Source organism: Nerophis lumbriciformis, linkage group LG06, assembly GCF_033978685.3.
Source record: "Nerophis lumbriciformis linkage group LG06, RoL_Nlum_v2.1, whole genome shotgun sequence".
NCBI lineage: Eukaryota > Metazoa > Chordata > Actinopteri > Syngnathiformes > Syngnathidae > Nerophis > Nerophis lumbriciformis.
In genome coordinates, this window is record NC_084553.2 from 36,567,866 (window position 1) to 36,587,171 (window position 19,306).

Genomic DNA, 19,306 nt, shown 5'->3' on the forward strand with positions numbered 1-19,306 from the left:
AGTAACAAGCGGTAGAAAATGGATTAGAAAGGAAAGATTCAAAAAATAAAAATAAAAAATAAAAAATAAAATTAAAATAAAAATAAAAATACAAAAATTTAACTTGGGACTTCCTGTGAGCCGGATTTTGGATGCTGGGGGGCCAGAGTTTGGGTACCCCTGATCATGCATGTCAATGAGAAGAAAAAAAAACAGCCGACATACAGTCACAAATGTTTTATGACAACTATTATTATTATTTCAATGGAGCAATTTACCGTTAGAATATTTTGCAGGAAGTAAAAGACCTTGATCGTGTGAGAGTTCAACACATTGTTTTTTTTACATGTTTCAGCATCATTTCTATTACCGTATTTTCCGGACTATAAGTCGCAGTTTTTTTCATAGTTTATGAAAGTTGCATAATGTTTTTTTCCTTCTTTATTATGCATTTTCGGCAGGTGCGACTTATACTCCGGTGCGACTTATACTCCGAAAAATACGGCACATATATTGTAAACTCTTACAAACAGGAAAAAACACATACTGTAAATAACTCTGTTTCCAATGTTGTCCTTTATTTGTAAAACTTTGGCATATGAACCAACCATGTCAATGATTAGCCAGGTATAGACAGTATATACATCCATAAATTGATGCATGACACAGTGTCCCATCATATGTACAGTCTGCACGCACAATATTTACAGTGAATGCTTTCTCGTAGCTGTACATAATTCACAATCTAACCTCGTTCAGGTGATTTGGCGCCATATTATGTACACTAAATTAATAAATATTCACAGCTTTACCTCAAGCATGAGTTTCACTGACATAACAGGAAATGTGCAGTGCAAATTGACTCATCCAGGTTGGTCACTTTGTGATGGCAACATTAAGTTTGATTCGTATGAACAATCCAATGAAGTAGCCAGCAAGTGTCTGATGTAGCTATTGTTTGTGTACAGCTTTGCTCTGTCACTACTTTTGACTAAAAATGATTGTTGTTCTACTGATACATTGCACAGCAATAAGGTGCTACTTGGGTCTTACCTCGTATTATATGTGGTTGCATATTGTTCACAATCAGTTCTGCAAGAAAATATAGTTAACATACAGTATACACATGTCTGACACAAATTGTCAAAGGTTTTGGCTTTCAAAAGCTACAAGCAAACAGAAGCAGAGATGGAAGCTACAGTAAGTGACTTGACTACACACAAGATTTGATGTGGTTTGCACACAAAGAGCCATGCTGTGTACCCTACTTGTAAGCCACATAACAACTTTTACATGTCGCACAGTGTGAAGCAACATGCTTCAATGTAAATAACTGCAGTGCTAACTTGTCTAATATGGGTGACTGATACCTTTGTAAGAGTCTTACTGCATGGAGGACAACTACTAATACACACTATCAGATGATTTAGCATGTAAGATAAAGTTGACATTTTTACATTTACAACATGCAAGTCTTGCTACAATTCAAAAGACCGATGAGATGAAACACATTGTGATTGACACTGTTGTAGAGATAAGGGCCATTCCACTGAATCAATTGCCATTTGTGTTCCCATGCAGGAAATAAAATGTATAAATATACAATCAAATGCACAGTCCTGGCGCCTAAATGATTTTTTGTGATGTTATTTGAAAAATATTTTTTGGGTTAAGTGACTATAATGCGCTTAATGGCAACATTCTATCCAGTAAATATCATGTGGCTTTTCAGTGGTACCTCAACTTGGGAGTGTTTTGAGATAAGAGCCGTCTCTCGGCTGCTTTAACCTCTAAAGGCCTTAGTGGCCACATGCGTGGACAACACCTTTTAGCTCCTATTTCCAAAATTGTGTACACTACTAAATTGGCCCTTATGTGGACACTTAAACTGTCATCTGGTGGTGTCAGAAGAGTATAACATACAATGGAATTTGGAAAAAAAAGTGAAAAAATAAGAATTAGCATGTCACGAAACATGAACTACACATTTGTTACTTATGGACTAAGTACATCATATAAAAAGATGATTTTTAGTTTTTTATTCTAATTAGGGTCCAATAAGCCCAAATAGCAAAGATAAATAAAAAAAAGCATGTTAACAAACAGCTTGGGCCTTAAGAGGTTAAGTTGCAAGCAACAATTTGAGTTCCAAGCATCTCCGCCATCGGCAAATGTCACACTGAACCCCGTAATAGCTGAACCCAAACATCTGGTCTTACTTGCCAACATTAACTTATAGCTAGAAAAGGACATAGCTTTGTTTTTCTAAACATTGGAAGGACGGTGCTGAGAAAAAGTGGATGTATTAAAGAAACAAATCATCAACAACATGGTGAAGCCGTTTGAGCGTTCAAGGGGGTTCAAATAATTTCTGAACGGCAAAATGTATCCATGAAAATATTGAAAAGCTGCTGATTATTGATGGAAAAAAAGCTCCACTCCACTCTCCAAAGTAAATGATGTAGATTATTATTACATTACTTCATAAAATTACTTTTTATCATACAACAATTCTTATCTAGAAGTTTCTTTTTCTTTGTTGTTTTTTTTAACATTTTACTAATGGCGCTAAAAGCACTATTTAAATTGATTTCAATTAATTTGAACAGGCAAGAGCTCTGTCACAGAACCAATTAAGCTCATGGGTTGAGATACCACTGTACTTCATGTGTTTGATAATTATATGCTATAAACACACCGCTCAAATGAGCCATCTTCAGTTTAGGAGTCGTGTTCAAAATCGGTGTGGCGCGGTGGAGGAGTGGCCGTGCGCAACCCGATGGTCCCTGGTTCAATCCCCACCTAGTACCAACCTCGTCATGTCCGTTGTGTCCTGAGCAAGACACTTCACCCTTGCTCCTGATGGGTGCTGGTTAGCGCCTTGCATGGCAGCTCCCTCCATCAGTGTGTGAATGGGTAAATGTGGAAGTAGTGTCAAAGCGCTTTGAGTACCTTGAAGGTAGAAAAGTGCTATACAAGTACAACCCATTTATCATTTATTTATCATAAAAATGAAATAAAGTTGCCTCAGATGGGCCATTTTGAGGAGTTCAATATGTTTATCAGACTTAGTGTTGCACACTGTAAAACACTTTTTTTTGTAAATTCACAGTAAATGACTCACTCATAATTACATTACTTACTTTTTACAGTCATTTGTCATAAGGTTACAGTACATTTTGATTGACTGTGAAGTAATACTGTTAAATGCTCTGAAATTCTGATCATTTTTTTGCGTGCAAGCAAATGGCACCGATTCGGTGGTAAGATGGGGAGGGTCCATATATATTAGAAAATAAACATGTGTTTAAGTGTGTAAATAACATTTAAGTTGACTATATATATATATTTTTTTTTTACTTATTTCGGCTACCAGATGAATACTTTGTGACGAAGAACATACTGTATTGTGTATTAATGAGTCATATATGACCAAACAATGGTAACATCGTCACAACTGTAAATTCTAACAGAGGTTACCAAAGGTACCTCGAACATGTGCATTTGTATACATTTTTTTCCAATTCAACCATGACTTTAATATTTTGGAAGTAGTTGCTACACTCACCGGATACTTTATTATTTATGAGATCCTGCATCACATGTCTAATATTGTCCCCTCTTGTCCCCTGTAGCTAAGACTAGTTCTAGTTGTGATGTATTGCAATTCAATGTGCACACCACCCTTGAATAATTGTGTTATTATTGTTCAATGAAGACATTTTTAGACAGTGTCAATCCAATGTCAGATGGTACAGTGTCCCTAACAAAGAGTCCTGTGAGTGAACCAGTGGATCTGACAAAGGCCACTGAAATTATTAATAGGAACCAGGATCCCTAATTCCAGAGGCAAGTGTGAAAAATCATTGCAATTATTAACAGTGTTAGTTTCCTTTATCTACCCCTTTTCTTTTAGGTCTGATTCGATGACAACACCACCAACTTTCTTCATTTCTCGACGCTGGGCGAGTACTGAGGACTGCACAGGCTCCAGGACTGGTGCTGGAGCACAGCGCCTTAAAGCGGAATAGGTGGCGGCCAGCGACCCCTAGTGGAAAACACAGGGTATTACATAAACTGTCCTGACGACTAAATAGTTGGCAAACACCACCGCCTACTGGACACAATGAGAAAAACAAGTAGACATAGATGTGGCATGATACATGGTACTACATTACAAAAAAAAAAAATGGGGGGGATTTTGATCACAACTGTTGGTCTGACCTTGACAGTGAGCAGATCTTGTCTGGCGAGGACTTTGTCAGAGAGCTGGTCTCTCTCTACAATCCAGGGATGGCGAAGGATCTTAAACAAACACAACACTGATCATGTATTGCTTTATAAGTTACAGGTGTACCTAATGAAGTATACACTAAACAAATATATAAGGATGATATTTAGGATCCTAGAATTCCTAATACCTGTGGAGCAGTCAGACGCTGGTGAGGGTCCACATGGAGCATCTTAGTCACTATGTCCTGGTAAACATATGGGAGATGATGTTATTGGTGTGGTCATGACCTCTACCCAGGTCATGTCTTGTTTTGCCTTAGTTTGTAGTTTTCCTGAGTTTAAGATTTATTTCTGTATCAGTGGTTACCTCTGGTTGCTCGGGGCGCTGATTGAACACTCCGGCATCTGTTTGTTGAATGGGACTCACACCTGTGCTCAATCGCAATCATGCCCCTATTTAGACTCGTCTCGCCGTCCAGTCGGTGTGTGGGTTAAACGGTCGCTTCACGCGACATTTTATGTTCGAGCACGGCGTTGGTTTTTCGTGTTCCCAGGATACAGAAGAACAAGAGGAAGCACAGTGAAGGTAAGAGAGTATTTCATGTCCAAATGTACACAATCCAAAATAGAGTGAAGCAGGGAAGTGGCCTTGTGGTTAGAGTGTCTGCCCTGAGACTGGGAGGTCGTGAGTTCAAACCCCGGCCGGGTCATACCAAAGACTACAAAAAATGGGACCCATTGCATCCCTGCTTGGCACTCAGCATCAAGGGTTGGAATTGGGGGTTAAATCAACAAATGATTCCCGAGCGTGGCGAACGCTGCTGCTCACTGCTCCCCTCATCACCAAGAGGGTGAAAATGGGGATGGGTCAAATGCAGAGGACACATTTCACCACACCTCGTTTGTGTGTGACAATCATTGGAACTTTAACTTTAATTTTAACAAGCCCAAGCAAAGTAACAGGAAACAGTAGATGCTAACCAAAACGTGAAATGTCAAGTGAAGCAAACATTCAAATCGCGCCAACTGGACGGCGAGACGAGTCTAAATAGGGGCCTGATTGCGATTGGGCACAAGTGCGTGTCCAAATTAACAAATAGAGGCCGGAATGTACAATCAGCGCTCCGAGCAACCAGTGGTAACCACGGAAAGGAAGGCTGATACAGAAATACATCTTAAAGGCCTACTGAAATGCGATTTTCTTATTTAAACGGGAATAGCAGGTCTATTCTATGTGTCATAGTGGATCATTTCGCGATATTGCCATATTTTTGCTGAAAGGATTTAGTAGAGAACATCGACGATAAAGTTCGCAACTTTTGGTCGCTGATAAAAAAGCCTTGCCTGTACCGGAAGTAGCAGACGAGTAGCGTGACATCACAGGTTGTGGAGCTCCTCACATCTGCACATTGTTTACAATCATGGCCACCAGCAGCGACAGCGATTCTGACCGAGAAAGCGACAATTTCCTCATTAATTTGAGCGAGGATGAAAGATTCGTGGATGAGGAAAGTGAGAGTGAAGGACTAGAGGGCAGTGGGAGCGATTCAGGTAGGGAAGATGCTGTGAGAGGCGGGTGGGACCTGATATTCAGCTGGGAATGACTAAAACAGTAAATAAACAAAAGACATATATATACTCTATTAGCCACAACACAACCAGGCTTATATTTAATATGCCACAAATTAATTCCGCATAACAAACACCTCCCCCCTCCCGTCCATATAACCCGCCAATACAACTCAAACACCTGCACAACACACTCAATCCCACAGCCAAAAGTACATATATTTCCCCAAAGTCCCCAAAGTTACGTACGTGACATGCACATAGCAGCACGCACGTACGGGCAAGTGATCAAATGTTTGGAAGCCGCAGCTGCATGTGTATTCACGGTACCGCGTCTGCGCATCCAACTCAAAGTCCTCCTGGTAAGAGTCTCTGTTGTCCCAGTTCTCCACAGGCCAATGGTAAAGCTTGACTGTCATTTTCCGGGAATGTAAACAATGAAACACCGGCTGTGTTATCCGGCACAACAGTCAAGGGGTGCATTCTACGGCGGGGGTGCGTTATCCAGCACAACACCTGCCGCAATACACTGCTTCCCACCTACAGCTTTCTTCTTTGCTGTCTCCGATGTTCATTGAACAAATTGCAAAATATTCACCAACACAGATGTCCAGAATACTGTGGAATTTTGCGATGAAAACAGACGACCTAATAGCTGGCCACCATGCTGTCCCAAAATGTCCTCTACAATCCGTGACGTCACGCGCAGGCGTCATCATACCGAGACGTTTTCAGTAGGATATTTCGTGCGAAATTTAAAATTGCACTTTAGTAAGCTAACCCGGCCGTATTGGCATGTGTTGCAATGTTAAGATTTCATCATTGATATATAAACTATCAGACTGTGTGGTCGGTAGTAGTGGGTTTCAGTAGGCCTTTAAACACAGGAAAATCACATATTAAGGCAAAACAAGACATGACCTGCAGGACACGTCATGACAGGTGACAGATTACAATAAGCAACTATAAGACATATGGTACACTCTGTGTACAGCATATCTAACCTTGGCAGCGTCTGACACCAGATCCCAATTACCGCCACTGATGATGAATTTCCCGCAGCCAATTTGAGCCAAGATTTCCTCTGCTGAGTCATCAGCACTGCTGGCAAATGGACTGAAACTTAAGGTAAATAGAAGAAGAAAATGGTTGAAGGCAGAGACACATTCACAACAATTGTCCACATATTTACAGTGCTAGCACAGTTTAGTTGCACCTTGTATTTAAAGGGAGGAAGGGCAACCCAGAACATGTAAGACTGCACTGTAAGCACGTAAGGCAGTTGAATAAACAAAGTTGTGTGAGCACTAGAAATGGGTACCTTTCACATTTGAATAAAAAAATGGTACTCCATGGTACCAATTTTAGATACTCTTTGTGTGTGTTCAAATGTGTCAATTGTTTGAAGAAACCTCTTTAAAATTCAACCCTAAGCTGTGCTGTCCAGTTATCTTTTTTTCTTTCACTTCGGTGTCTCATTTGCAAGCACTGTACTGTTTTCAAAGAGACTTTGCATGCAGTTGTAATTCCATTATATGGGAGTGGTGTATAAACTACAGCATGTTTCCTTAGCCAGGAAATAGTATTTGTGTGTGTCTTATCTTTTGTTGAGGTCTACAAAGGGTTTATACTGCAAGTATTATACTCATTACACGCCAGCTGTTTTAATGGTAACGTGCATCTTAAGCGTAGTTTTCCATCCATCCATCCATTTTCTACCGCTTGTCCCTTTCGGGGTCCCGGGGGTGGGGGGGTCGCTGGAGCCTATCTCAGCTGCATTCGGGCGGAAGTAGAGGGCTAACACAGATAGACAGACAACATTCACACTCACATTCACACACTAGGGCCAATTTAGTGTTGCCAATCAACCTATCACCACGTGCATGTCTTTGGAGGTGGGAGGAAGCCGGAGTACCCAGAGGGAACCCACGCAGTCACGGGGAGAACATGCAAACTCCACACAGAAAGATCCCGAGCCCGGGATTGAACTCAGGACCTTCGTATTGTGAGACGCACTAACCCCTCTTCCCTTAAGCGTAGTTTTTTATTACCAAATTTGGAGGTGTTGGAAATTCCATGTAAAATCGCTAATGATAATTGGTAGCATGCCTATAGCTAAACCCCAAAACAATTTGCATTGAGCTGGCGCATTTTAAAAAGTGGAGCCTTACTGTACTTTTGAGCGCCTTTTTCTTACTTGAAAATTGTAATATTACATAAAGGCAGTCTGGCTTAGTCCGCTCTGAGTGCTTGACTGCTTGTTTCCTGGGCAAGTGCGTGAGCCGGTGCCAAGGCTGCAGCCTGACGTGACGCCATGTGCAACAAAGGTATCGAAATATGGCTCTTTTTGTTTTTACGTGAATCGGTAGCCAGTAGTAACGAAGGAATTCATCCCTACTGAGCACCATAGTCCGAGCGTTGTTCATCATTTGCAGCACTTTGATAAAGAAGGTGAGAAACACTAAGTCAAAAAAGTTTCTAAAGGAATATTCGTACAATAGTTTTACAAACCATTTCGAACGGATGCATTACAAAAACCAAGGTAGCACTGTAATTTCAAACATGCAGAGGAACCTCGTGATAAAAATGCATTATTGTCAATGTAAACAATCTGCAAGGTGTACAGTTCTGTCATTGATTGTTAATCTAACCCAGCTATCATGGTGTAAAGCAGGATCCCCAGGCTCCAGATGTCACATGCAGCGTCATAACCTTGCTTCTTTAGAACCTGCACACACATAAACACACAAATGGTAAATATTTATATAGCACTTTACTATACCCAAAGTGTTTTACATTATACAGACACTTATCAATAGAAAAGCTTTTGCTTTGAATGGGGGAACTAAAATGTTTTTGTGTGTGTTCTCACCTGATTAGACATTAGGCTACTTTGAGTATAACTTTTACAGCGTAAAAAGCAACTAGATGATTTTTCTTCAGCGTGTTCCCAGGTAACCATACAAATGTTTTCTTTTGAGTATAGCTTTTGCCACAAACTGAACAACTGAATGGTTTTCATCTCGTTTCATTTTGTGTCGAGTCAAACCTAATCTGTTAGAAAGGCTTTTACTACAAACTCAGCAACTAAATGGTCTTTCTCTAGTGTGTTCTCATGTGTTGAGTCAAATTGTCCTTATGAGCAAAGCTTTCTCATGTGTACAGGCAATGCTCTCTTTTGAGAAAAACATTTACCACAAACAGAACAATGACAATTTTTTTCTCCTCTTTGTGTTATGTGTTTAGTCAAAGTGCTATTTTAAAAAAAAGCTTTTACTGCAAACTGAACTATTCAATAGTTTTTTTTCCCTGTACAGGTTCGCATGTGTACTGTCAAATAGCACTGTTGTGTAAAGCTTTTACCACAAAAGTAATTCACTAATATATTTAAGAACTAAATATTTAGTTCTAGGCAGCTGTGATATACAGCAGGGGTCCCCAACCTTTTTTCTACCAGGGACCGGTTTTCTACCAGGGACCGGTTTGTATGCATTATTTTCACGGACCGGATTTCTACGTGTGGCAGATAAAAACAGCAAAAAAATGAGCCTTAGTTAAGTCGGAGAAAATGCGGTAGTTTATAAATTAACTAGATGAGGCAATTCCTGAAGGAATTGCATGTGAATGCTCCAATGCTGACAGAATGAAGTATGAATGTAAGAATCGTTTGAATGTTGGAATGTTTTGAATGTTGAAGCATTTGAATTTCCAGGAAAAACGGAATTTGGTTTGGAACCTGGGAAAAACTTAGTTTGAATGTCCAGGATGAGTGGAATATGTTGAAGGTGGAATGGTTTGAATAGGTTGAAAAATGTTGGAATTGTGAAAAATGTATAATTCATTTGGAATGGGGAAAATGTCCCAAAAAACTGAGAATTCTTGGAAATCCGGGAATTTTTTTACAGTTTTTGAAAGGGAGCACACAATTCTTGAACAGGCTGAATATTTTGAAGTTGGAACGGTTTGAGTGGGAGTTGTGGAGCTTTGAAAAATGTCCCATTCTTTTCAATGGGAACTTCATGGAAATTTGGGGATTTCGGCAAAAGAGAGAATTTTGGGGAAAATGAAAAAAATAATTTAATGTTCTTCATGAGTTGAAATGGTTGGTGTTGGAATTTTTCAAATCGGTCGAGAAATGTTGAAATAGTAACATTTTTAATTGAGAAATGGTATTAAAGAATTCCTGGAATTTCAGGAAAACTGGGAATTTTTCCAGTTCGAAAAACAACTTAGTTTTTTTTCCTGATTAAGAGAAATGTTTTGACGGTAGAACGGTCGAAATGGGTTAAAAATGTGGAAGGAGTACTGGCCAGAATAAAGGGTCAAAAAAGGGTTTGAAAAAACTAGAATTCTGGGCATTCCTGGAATTTTTTTTTAACTTGAAAAAATGATAGTTTCAATGTCCAGAATGAGTGGAGTATGTTGAAGGTAGAATGGTTTGAATCAGTTGAAATATGTGGAAATGGTGGAAGTTTTAAAAATGGCCAATTCATTTTGAATGGGAAAAATGTCCCGGAAAACCTGGAATTCTGGGAAATCTGGGAATTTGGGGAATTTGTCAAGGAAAAGCCCGCAATTGGAATGGTTTGAATCGGATGAAAAAAGTGGAAGGTAGCGCGCGCCAGAATCTGGAGAAGAAAAAGAAGAAGTTGAATAAAACATTTATGAATTTTGGTGTAGAAAACCATATTAATTGTGTGAATACTTTGGAGCATTCACACAATTAATGTTGCTGTGCGGCCCCGTAGCAAATGCGTCACGGACCGGTACCGGTCCGCGGACCGGTGGTTGGGGACCACTGATATACAGTACAGTACTGGGTAAATGTCTTACACCCACAAAGCTAGTGGTGGCCAAATATGGTTGTTTAATATGGCGCCCAACTAAATATATTTACGATACTAAATTAGGCGGCCCGAATCTTACCTCTGGTGCCATGAATGTTGCTGTGTAACATGGAGTCATCAGTAAGCCATTTTCCGCCCTCAGCTGTTTGGCAAAACCAAAATCATATATCCTGAGGCATTCTGAGAGACCTCTGTCATCAGAGTAGCGAATGTTGCTTGGTTTCAGGTCCCGATGCACAACCTAAAAAAAGATTTACACAACTCCTTACTTTATATGGCAATTGCATCATATTTCATCCGCAGTCCAATGAAAACAATGCACTTGTTGGCTCACACTCACCCCTTGGGAGTGTAAATATTCCACAGTCTTGGCGAGTGTGCAAATGATGTCTGATGCATCTTTCTCTATGAAATTTGTCACTGTCAATACTCGGTCCAGCAGCTCGCCTCCTCTCAATAAATCCTGAACCAGGTAAACACAATGGCCGTCGTCAAACACCTGCAGACGGGAGGACAAGCACACATACACAGATAAGTAAATAAACAAATGCAGAAGTTATGTGTGTCAATTTGTGTTCTATCGATACAGAATGTCTCAGTGTGTTTAACTCACATCCTTTAGTGTGATGATATTAGGATGCTGCCCATATCTTAACAGGATCTCAATCTCTTCAGCTGGATCTTTCCTTGCTTTGTCAATGATCTGCATGAATTGGAAACACACAAACACACCCAATGGCGACTTCTAGAGATGCACTGTCAATACAGAACATGTGAACGGTAATGCGTTGCTTGTACAAAGATGACAATTGACAGTTGTGAGCATGCGCAGCATAATACCAAAAGATCGGCTAATATTTTGGTAACCTTGAAAATTTTACAGTATTGGAACTCACAACAACATATATAGTTAAATAAATATCTCTTCCTGCAGGCCCATACCATAATTTACATCGCTTTAATTAAAGTAAGTATTTGGATTGCTTCTGGATCATCTGGTATTGTGCCAAAGAGTGATCATCTGCCAAAAATGCATTGACTCTAGATCAGTGATTCTCAAACTGCAGTAAATGTAGCACTAGTCAAGAGTTGTGTATAGGGAGAGTATGGCCAACTTGGTTTTAGGCGATCTCCTCAATGATTGGTCATAAGACACTCAGGTGACTACAGGGTACCATGACTGCTACAACTTTGGGCTGATCCAATGTGTCTGCGGCGCTTCCTCGTTAGTTTTTCGACATGTAAAAATACCATGATGTGCAGCATGGGGTTGCTCCAACAACGTTCACAACAACCCGAAAAGAAAACAAGTATGGAAAGTTAAAGTTCGCCATCAATAGTAGAGAGTCACCAACTACAATGTCTTGTGCCAGGTAAACACACGACACAACCTCTGCGTTTTGTCCAGGAGAGAACACACAGAAGCTAATCCATATAACAACAGAAGATATTAAATTCAAGAGATGGTTTGACAAAAACAGACTGTCTTTGAATCTCTGTAAAACTAAAATAATACAAATTAGTAACAGTAGAAGAGAAAGTCAAACAAAAATATACAAAGTAGACAATAAAAATAGTAAAATAAACTACATTTTGGGTGTAAAAATAGATGATAATGGATCAATAAAGTTTGTCTAAATCTAAAAGCAAACGCAAAGCACAGTGATTACAAACAATACATTGGAGGCAGCCACCACAGATGACATACTTTACTCAAAAGTCACAATTTATTCGTGATTGTTGGTCCAAATCTATCGAGATTTTGGCAAAATGAGGGAAATAAGTTATTTTTTCGGTTGGTCTGTATATTTTTTTTTACGTTTATTGAGCCGTCTGGTTCGTGTTCGAGTGCCTTCTTGTCACAAAACACGCAGCAGAGTGCATCAAATACGGCCGCAAAATAATACTTTGACGGAAAAAAAAACACGTTTTATTGTAAGTATGTTTAGAACTATATTTACTTATTATTTTGGTGATTTGTCAGAACGACAACAATTGCATGCGACCGGGCACCTCTGGTTTCGTTGGCCATACTGTCTTTATCCACGACTCTGACACTAAAGGTACGCGAGCTACATCTTGAAGTACGATGAAGAATCAATTAATTAAAGTACAGTGTTTTATTTTCTTCTATTCAAACAAAGTGTTAGTGTTCAAACTGTGTAATGTTACAGTGGGCAAAAAACATTAAATATACTTGTTACTTGTTTGTAATGAATACTTAGGCCAACTACGCTACGGTATTTCAATGTTGCCCTTATTGTGGTACTTGGAGAGCCAAGTGTTTTCTGAGGTGGTACTTGGTAAAAAAATGTTTTGAAGGTCACTGCTGTAGCTCAAGGGCCTCAAGCTCAGGGCCCACAGGCCCATATTTTGCGGCCCCAAACTTGACTTCATAGTTTAGTGTGACATCGGCCCATGCACTTTGGACAGCTAATAATTATATTATAGCAATCATGAATCCCACTAGAAATAACAATAATGGTGCATACACAAATTTTAAAGCCCACATTAGACAACACAAAAAGCAATTTTGTGTAAACAACAACAATGTCAAAAATATAAAATGTTTACATTCAATTGTACATTTATAATAACTTGAAAGGGAACTGCACTTGTTTTTTCATCTCGCCTATCATTCACAATATGTATAAGGAACAATGTATTTTTTTAATAAAATAAAAAATAAAAGTAAATACAAGTCAGCTTACAATAGAGTCAATGGAAAAGCCTCTATTTTGCCCATAAAACCAATAAATGAACATCCAAAAAGCACCAACAATACTCCATTTACATTTTGTGACCTGAATATTAACAAGTATTGGCGATATTGTTAAGGACCTATTTTTAGCGGTGCATTGATCAGAGAGAGGTAACTAGCTTATGCAGTTGTATTGAAACCATCAGTTGGTGAGCTAATGCATCGCCTCTTAGCTGGTGAAAGTTAATTGTAGATTATAAATCATGCCTCTCACCTTGATAGTAGAAGCTTATAGCCATAAACTAAGAAGTTAGTCAACTTTGACATTCAACTTAGTGCCCGGAATTGTCGACAAAGACCTGTAAAGCGATCGTTTGCCATATTTTTTTTTACCTTTAACCTTTCGCACGGACTATGAATTATTCTTGATCTACACAGGAAGATATGAACATCCCATCAGTTGTCATCCCAGTGACAGCAGACATTATACAGTAGGTGATTGTTACATTATATGCGTTGTCTCATGAAGTCTGCTTGAGAAGTAATCCGTGTTGTTGAAGGAAAAAGCGAACGTTGCGATACGTCTATGAAACGAATGTGCCGCCGATGCTTAAAATAATCAAAATATGTAAATATGACATGTTATTATTAATATGTTTGTTACTACGTGACATATACAGCATGTATATAAAACAATTTTGGTAAAACGGATATGAATGTTTGAGAGCACTTTATAGACAGAATACAGTGACTCCCATTGGTTCCATTCTTATCTGACTTTTATTTACGTTTATTTACAATTTTGAATGCATACAAAGAGAAAAAATATGTGTGTTTGCTACTACATAAGGATTGTGAATGATGGGCAAAATTTAAAAAAAAAAATGCAGTTCCCCTTTAAGGCCTGCTATAGCTCAGGGTCTCTCATATGAGCAAGTTTTAATGTTGTAAATGTGATGTTTTATGTATTTGTTTACTGTTTTTAATGTAACCTTGCTGCTGCCCTCTTGGCCAGGTCTCCCTTGGAAGAGAGATCTTTGATCTCAATGGGATTTTACCTGGTTAAATAAAGGCTAATAATAATAATAATAGTATAGCTGTAGTCACACGGTTAAAATGTGATTCCAGAGTGAATACTTTTTGTGGCCAAGCTTACTCAGACTCTACCAGCAGCGTGCCCCTATGAAATTGAGTTTAAGACCACTGTCCTAGATCAAGTTTGTTTTTAGGTTGTAAATGCACTGTGAGTTTTGGATCAATCATATTATAGCGCTATAAGTAATTTTAACTTGTTTGGAAATAATGTACATCTTATGTCTTGATTACAATATGGTGCCTGCCAATAGGTGATTTAAAGTAAAAACCTAATGCTGATGTTTTAACTGCTTTTTGTTTTTGGTTTAAAAAAAGACTAATTTGGTTTTGAAAGTCACATATGTGCATATACTGTATGTATGTATGTATATGTATGTATATGTATGTTTTTATGTGTGTATATATATATATATATATATATATATATATTAGGGCTGCGAATCTTTGGGTGTCCCACGATTCGATTCAATATCGATTCTTGGGGTCACGATTCGATTATAAATCCTTTTTTTTTTTCGATTCAACGCGATTCTCGATTCGAAAACGATATTTTCCCGATTCAAAATGATTCTGTATTCATTCAATACATAGGATTTCAGCAGGATCTACCTCAGTCTGTTGACATGCAAGCAGAGTATTAGATTTTTGTAAAAAGCTTTTATAATTGTAAAGGACAATGTTTTATCAACTGATTGCAATAATGTAAATTTGTTTTAACTATTAAATGAACCAAAAATATGAATTATTTTATTCTTGTGAAAATATTGGACACAGTGTGTTGTCAAGCTTATGAGATGGGATGCAAGTGTAAGCCACTGTGACACTATTGTTCTTTTTTTATAAATGTCTAATGATAATGTCAATGAGGGATTTTTAATCACTGCTATGTTGAAATTGTAACTAATATTGATACTGTTGTTGATAATATTCATTTTTGTTTTACTACTTTTGTGTGACGACCGGGGCGCATTGTGATGCGGGGTTCGTTCTCTCAGGAATGCAGACGGGCGTCAGACACAGCGTGCAGGTAAGAAGGTATTTATTTAATAAATAAGTTATACTGGAACAAAGAAAAGGGTGCTCATAGCACATAAGGCAAAAACTAAAAGAGCTAGCATGGGAGCTAGAAGGTAAAAAAGGAGTTTAGCATGGAAGCTAACAGGTACAGAGCCAGAACAAAGTCGTCAACTGTTGCATGAAAACAAACTACGAAGCAAGAACGAATGACAGGGAGGACAAGCTTAAATAATAATGTCAGTGATGGCAAACAGGTGCGTGTCGGGAACAAACGCGGCAGGTGAAAATAATAAGCAGCCATGGCAACAAACTCAGGTGTACAAAACAGGTACTCAAGGAGTCCAAAACTAACCAAAAACACAAGTATCTTGAAAACGTAAACAGAAAATATGATCCGGGCAGCGGATCATAACAGTACCCCCCCCTTAAGGGACAGATTCCAGATGTCCCCTAGAAAAACTAAAACCCCCCCAACTATAACAGAGTTCAAGAGTCAAGGGAGGGTGGAGGGAGGATTTGGCGGAGGGTCGCCAGGTCACATGTTCCCGAATCCACCGGGGACGAGTCAGGTGGCGGCGGCGAATGGAACGCTGCTGCCGGAGGCGAGGCGGGCGACCACGGAAAGGCCACATTTGTGGCTGCCGAGAAGGTGGGCGTGAGTGGCGCCAGAAGTTCAGCAGCCGGAGAGTTCTGCGACTACGTCTCGGGTGTCGCTGCTGTTTGCGCCACTGGCGTCCATACTCTAACCTCCGAGAGCGCCGCTTGCGCCGCCAGACCACCCGAGGTCGCTGAGACGACGAGGAGAGAGCAGACGTCACCGTGGAAGCAGGAGGAAGCGTCGTCGTCGCCGTGGAAACAGGAGGAAGCGTCGTCGTCGCCGTGGAAACAGGAAGCGTCGTCGTCGCCGTGGAAACAGGAAGCGTCGTCGTCGCCGTGGAAACATGAAGCGTCGTCGCCGTGGAAACATGAAGCGTCGTCGTCGCTGTGGAAACGGGAAGCGTCGTCGCCGTGGAAACGGGAAGCGTCGTCGCCGTGGAAACAGGAGGCGTCGTCGCCGTGGAAACAGAAGGCGTCGTCGCCGTGGAAACAGAAGGCGTCGTCGCCGTGGAAACAGAAGGCGTCGTCGCCGTGGAAACAGAAGGCGTCGTCGCCGTGGAAACAGAAGGCGTCGTCTCTGTCGGCGTGGGCGGAGCCAGAGGCGGAGCAGGCGGCTCGTCTGTCGGCGTGGGCGGAGCCAGAGGCGGAGCAGGCGGCTCGTCTGTCGGCGTGGGCGGAGCCAGAGGCGGAACAGGCGGCTCGTCTGCCGGCGTGGGCGGAGCCAGAGGCGGAGCAGGCGGCTCGTCTGTCGGCGTGGGCGGAGCCAGAGGCGGACCAGGCAACGGAGTATCTGCGGGTGGTGGATGTCTCAGCTGGACTGCTGGGTTGGCCGTAGGGGGAATCATCACCTGCAGCGCGGAGAGAATACTTCCCAGCTGTCTCTCCAAAGCGTCAAGGCGGGCGTCTTGGCGTTCCACCATGGCGTTGACGCAAGCCCCAAGAACGCCAAACTGTTCCTCCTGTTGTCCAAGTTGTTTGGCCTCTTGGTGCAATGCCCTTTTTACTTGGTCGGTCACTGCGGGGTCTCATGTGCATTGCAGCGATGGAGGAGGAGGTGGAGAGGATGGCGTTTGCAGGACCACCAGGGTTGATGGTGGCGTCAGAGTGGCAGGCGTCTGGGCTGTCGTTGTCGTTGCCGTGGAAACAGGTGCTGGTGCGGAAACCAGACTTGGAGTCGGTGCTGGTGTGGAAACCAGACTTGGATTCGGTGCTGGTGCGAGAACCAGCCTTGGAGCAGGTGCTGGGCGTGACTTTGGCGGAGGTGGCCTGGCCGGGGGTTGCGGCTTAGCATGCCGAAGGTTTGGTGGCGGAGGCCGGCATGGAGGTTTGGGCTTGGCTGGGCGCAGCTGTGCCCGCCCACTAGCAAAGCACCCAGTACTAGCCCCCCCCTCAAGAAGCGGATCCCAGACGCGTCTTGAGCAGTCTGGAACAGTCTTTAGGGGTGGGAGGGAGGAGGTGAGGAGGTGGGTAGGCTCCTCCCCTTTTGATTGTCCAAATTGTCTATTCTGCTCTTCAATAGTGGACTGTAGGAACGACCAAGAGGGAGAAAACAGAGGAGTGGGCGGAGCTTGAGCCATAGGGGGTGGGGCTTGAAAACTAGAATGTGACTGGTACTGACTAGACTTATAATTAAAAAAAATGTCCTGATAGTATTTAATTGTTGAATTAAAGTCATTTGGAGGCGGCTGACAGAAAGAGTTGACTGAATTTAAAAAAATGTCTTCGTCTATGACGTCATCACCAGTGGACGGGATGACGTCATCCGCGCGGGTCTCCAGCTGACTGACAGCCCAATCAGTGAACTGTTTGGCAAAGTGAGTGATGGGATTACCAAACATCGGCGGAGGGGAATCCTGGGCTGCTTGGCTGTGTTCCGGAGGGAAGAATTGCGGGGGTGGCGCGTCTCTGTCGCGAGCTGAAGCCGTTTTGTGCGACTTCCGCCTTCGCTGACGCGTGCGAGCGGGCTGAGAGCGGACCTCCCCGGGCCAGATGGAGTCGATCGGGACCAGAACACCTCCAGGTCCCCATATCATCTCCTCATCTGGAGAACAGCGGAGCGTCTCTGCTTCCATCGCTCGGAGGACCATCCACGCACCTTCATCTACCTCCGTCAAGCCCGTCACGAGAGAACTTTTTCTTGCTTGCTTCGTACTGTGACGACCGGGGCGCATTGTGATGCGGGGTTCGTTCTCTCAGGAATGCAGACGGGCGTCAGACACAGCGTGCAGGTAAGAAGGTATTTATTTAATAAATAAGTTATACTGGAACAAAGAAAAGGGTGCTCATAGCACATAAGGCAAAAACTAAAAGAGCTAGCATGGGAGCTAGAAGGTAAAAAAGGAGTTTAGCATGGAAGCTAACAGGTACAGAGCCAGAACAAAGTCGTCAACTGTTGCATGAAAACAAACTACGAAGCAAGAACGAATGACAGGGAGGACAGGCTTAAATAATAATGTCAGTGATGGCAAACAGGTGCGTGTCGGGAACAAACGCGGCAGGTGAAAATAATAAGCAGCCATGGCAACAAACTCAGGTGTACAAAACAGGTACTCAAGGAGTCCAAAACTAACCAAAAACACAAGTATCTTGAAAACGTAAACAGAAAATATGATCCGGGCAGCGGATCATAACACTTTTGGTTTGTTCTGTGTCGTGTTTGTGTCTCCTCTCAATTGCTCTGTTTATTGAAGTTCTGAGTGTTGTTGGGTCGGGTTAGGTTTTGGAATTGGATTGCATTGTTATAGTATTGCTGTGTATTGTTTTGTTGGATTGATTAATTAAAAAAAAAAAAATACAAAATCGATAAAAAAAAAAAAGAGAATCAATTCTGAATCGCACAACTTGAGAATTGCGATTCGAATTCGAATCAATTTTTCCCACACCACTAATATATATATGTGTGTGTATATGTATATATATATATATATATATATATATATATATATATATATATATATATATATATATATGTGTGTATATATATATATATATATATATATATATATATATATATACATATATATATATATATATATATATATATATATATATATATATATATATATATGTGTGTGTATATGTATATATATATATATATATGTGTGTGTATATATATATATATATATATATATATATATATATATATATATATATATATATATATATATATATATATATATATATACATATGTGTGTATAATATGTTTGTATATGTATATAATATATATGTATATATATGCATGTATATATATGTACAGGGCAAACGTTT

The 19,306-nt window shown here is 40.7% G+C and overlaps 1 protein-coding gene across 1 annotated transcript in view; it reads right to left on the reverse strand.

Annotated features, from left to right (window-relative positions):
• Positions 1-536: 536 nt before the first annotated feature.
• Positions 537-19,306, reverse strand: part of LOC133608741 (ribosomal protein S6 kinase alpha-2-like) — a 54,501-nt gene continuing 35,731 nt past the window's right edge. Inside the window, exons 15-22 of the mRNA XM_061964237.2 lie at positions 11,242-11,331; positions 10,969-11,127; positions 10,708-10,869; positions 8,433-8,509; positions 6,786-6,903; positions 4,401-4,457; positions 4,204-4,284; positions 537-4,027 (exon numbers count right to left, since the gene is read on the reverse strand). Of these exons, the coding sequence (XP_061820221.1) occupies positions 3,878-4,027; positions 4,204-4,284; positions 4,401-4,457; positions 6,786-6,903; positions 8,433-8,509; positions 10,708-10,869; positions 10,969-11,127; positions 11,242-11,331 (894 nt within the window). The 3' untranslated portion in view covers positions 537-3,877. The remainder of the gene's footprint in view (positions 4,028-4,203; positions 4,285-4,400; positions 4,458-6,785; positions 6,904-8,432; positions 8,510-10,707; positions 10,870-10,968; positions 11,128-11,241; positions 11,332-19,306) is intronic.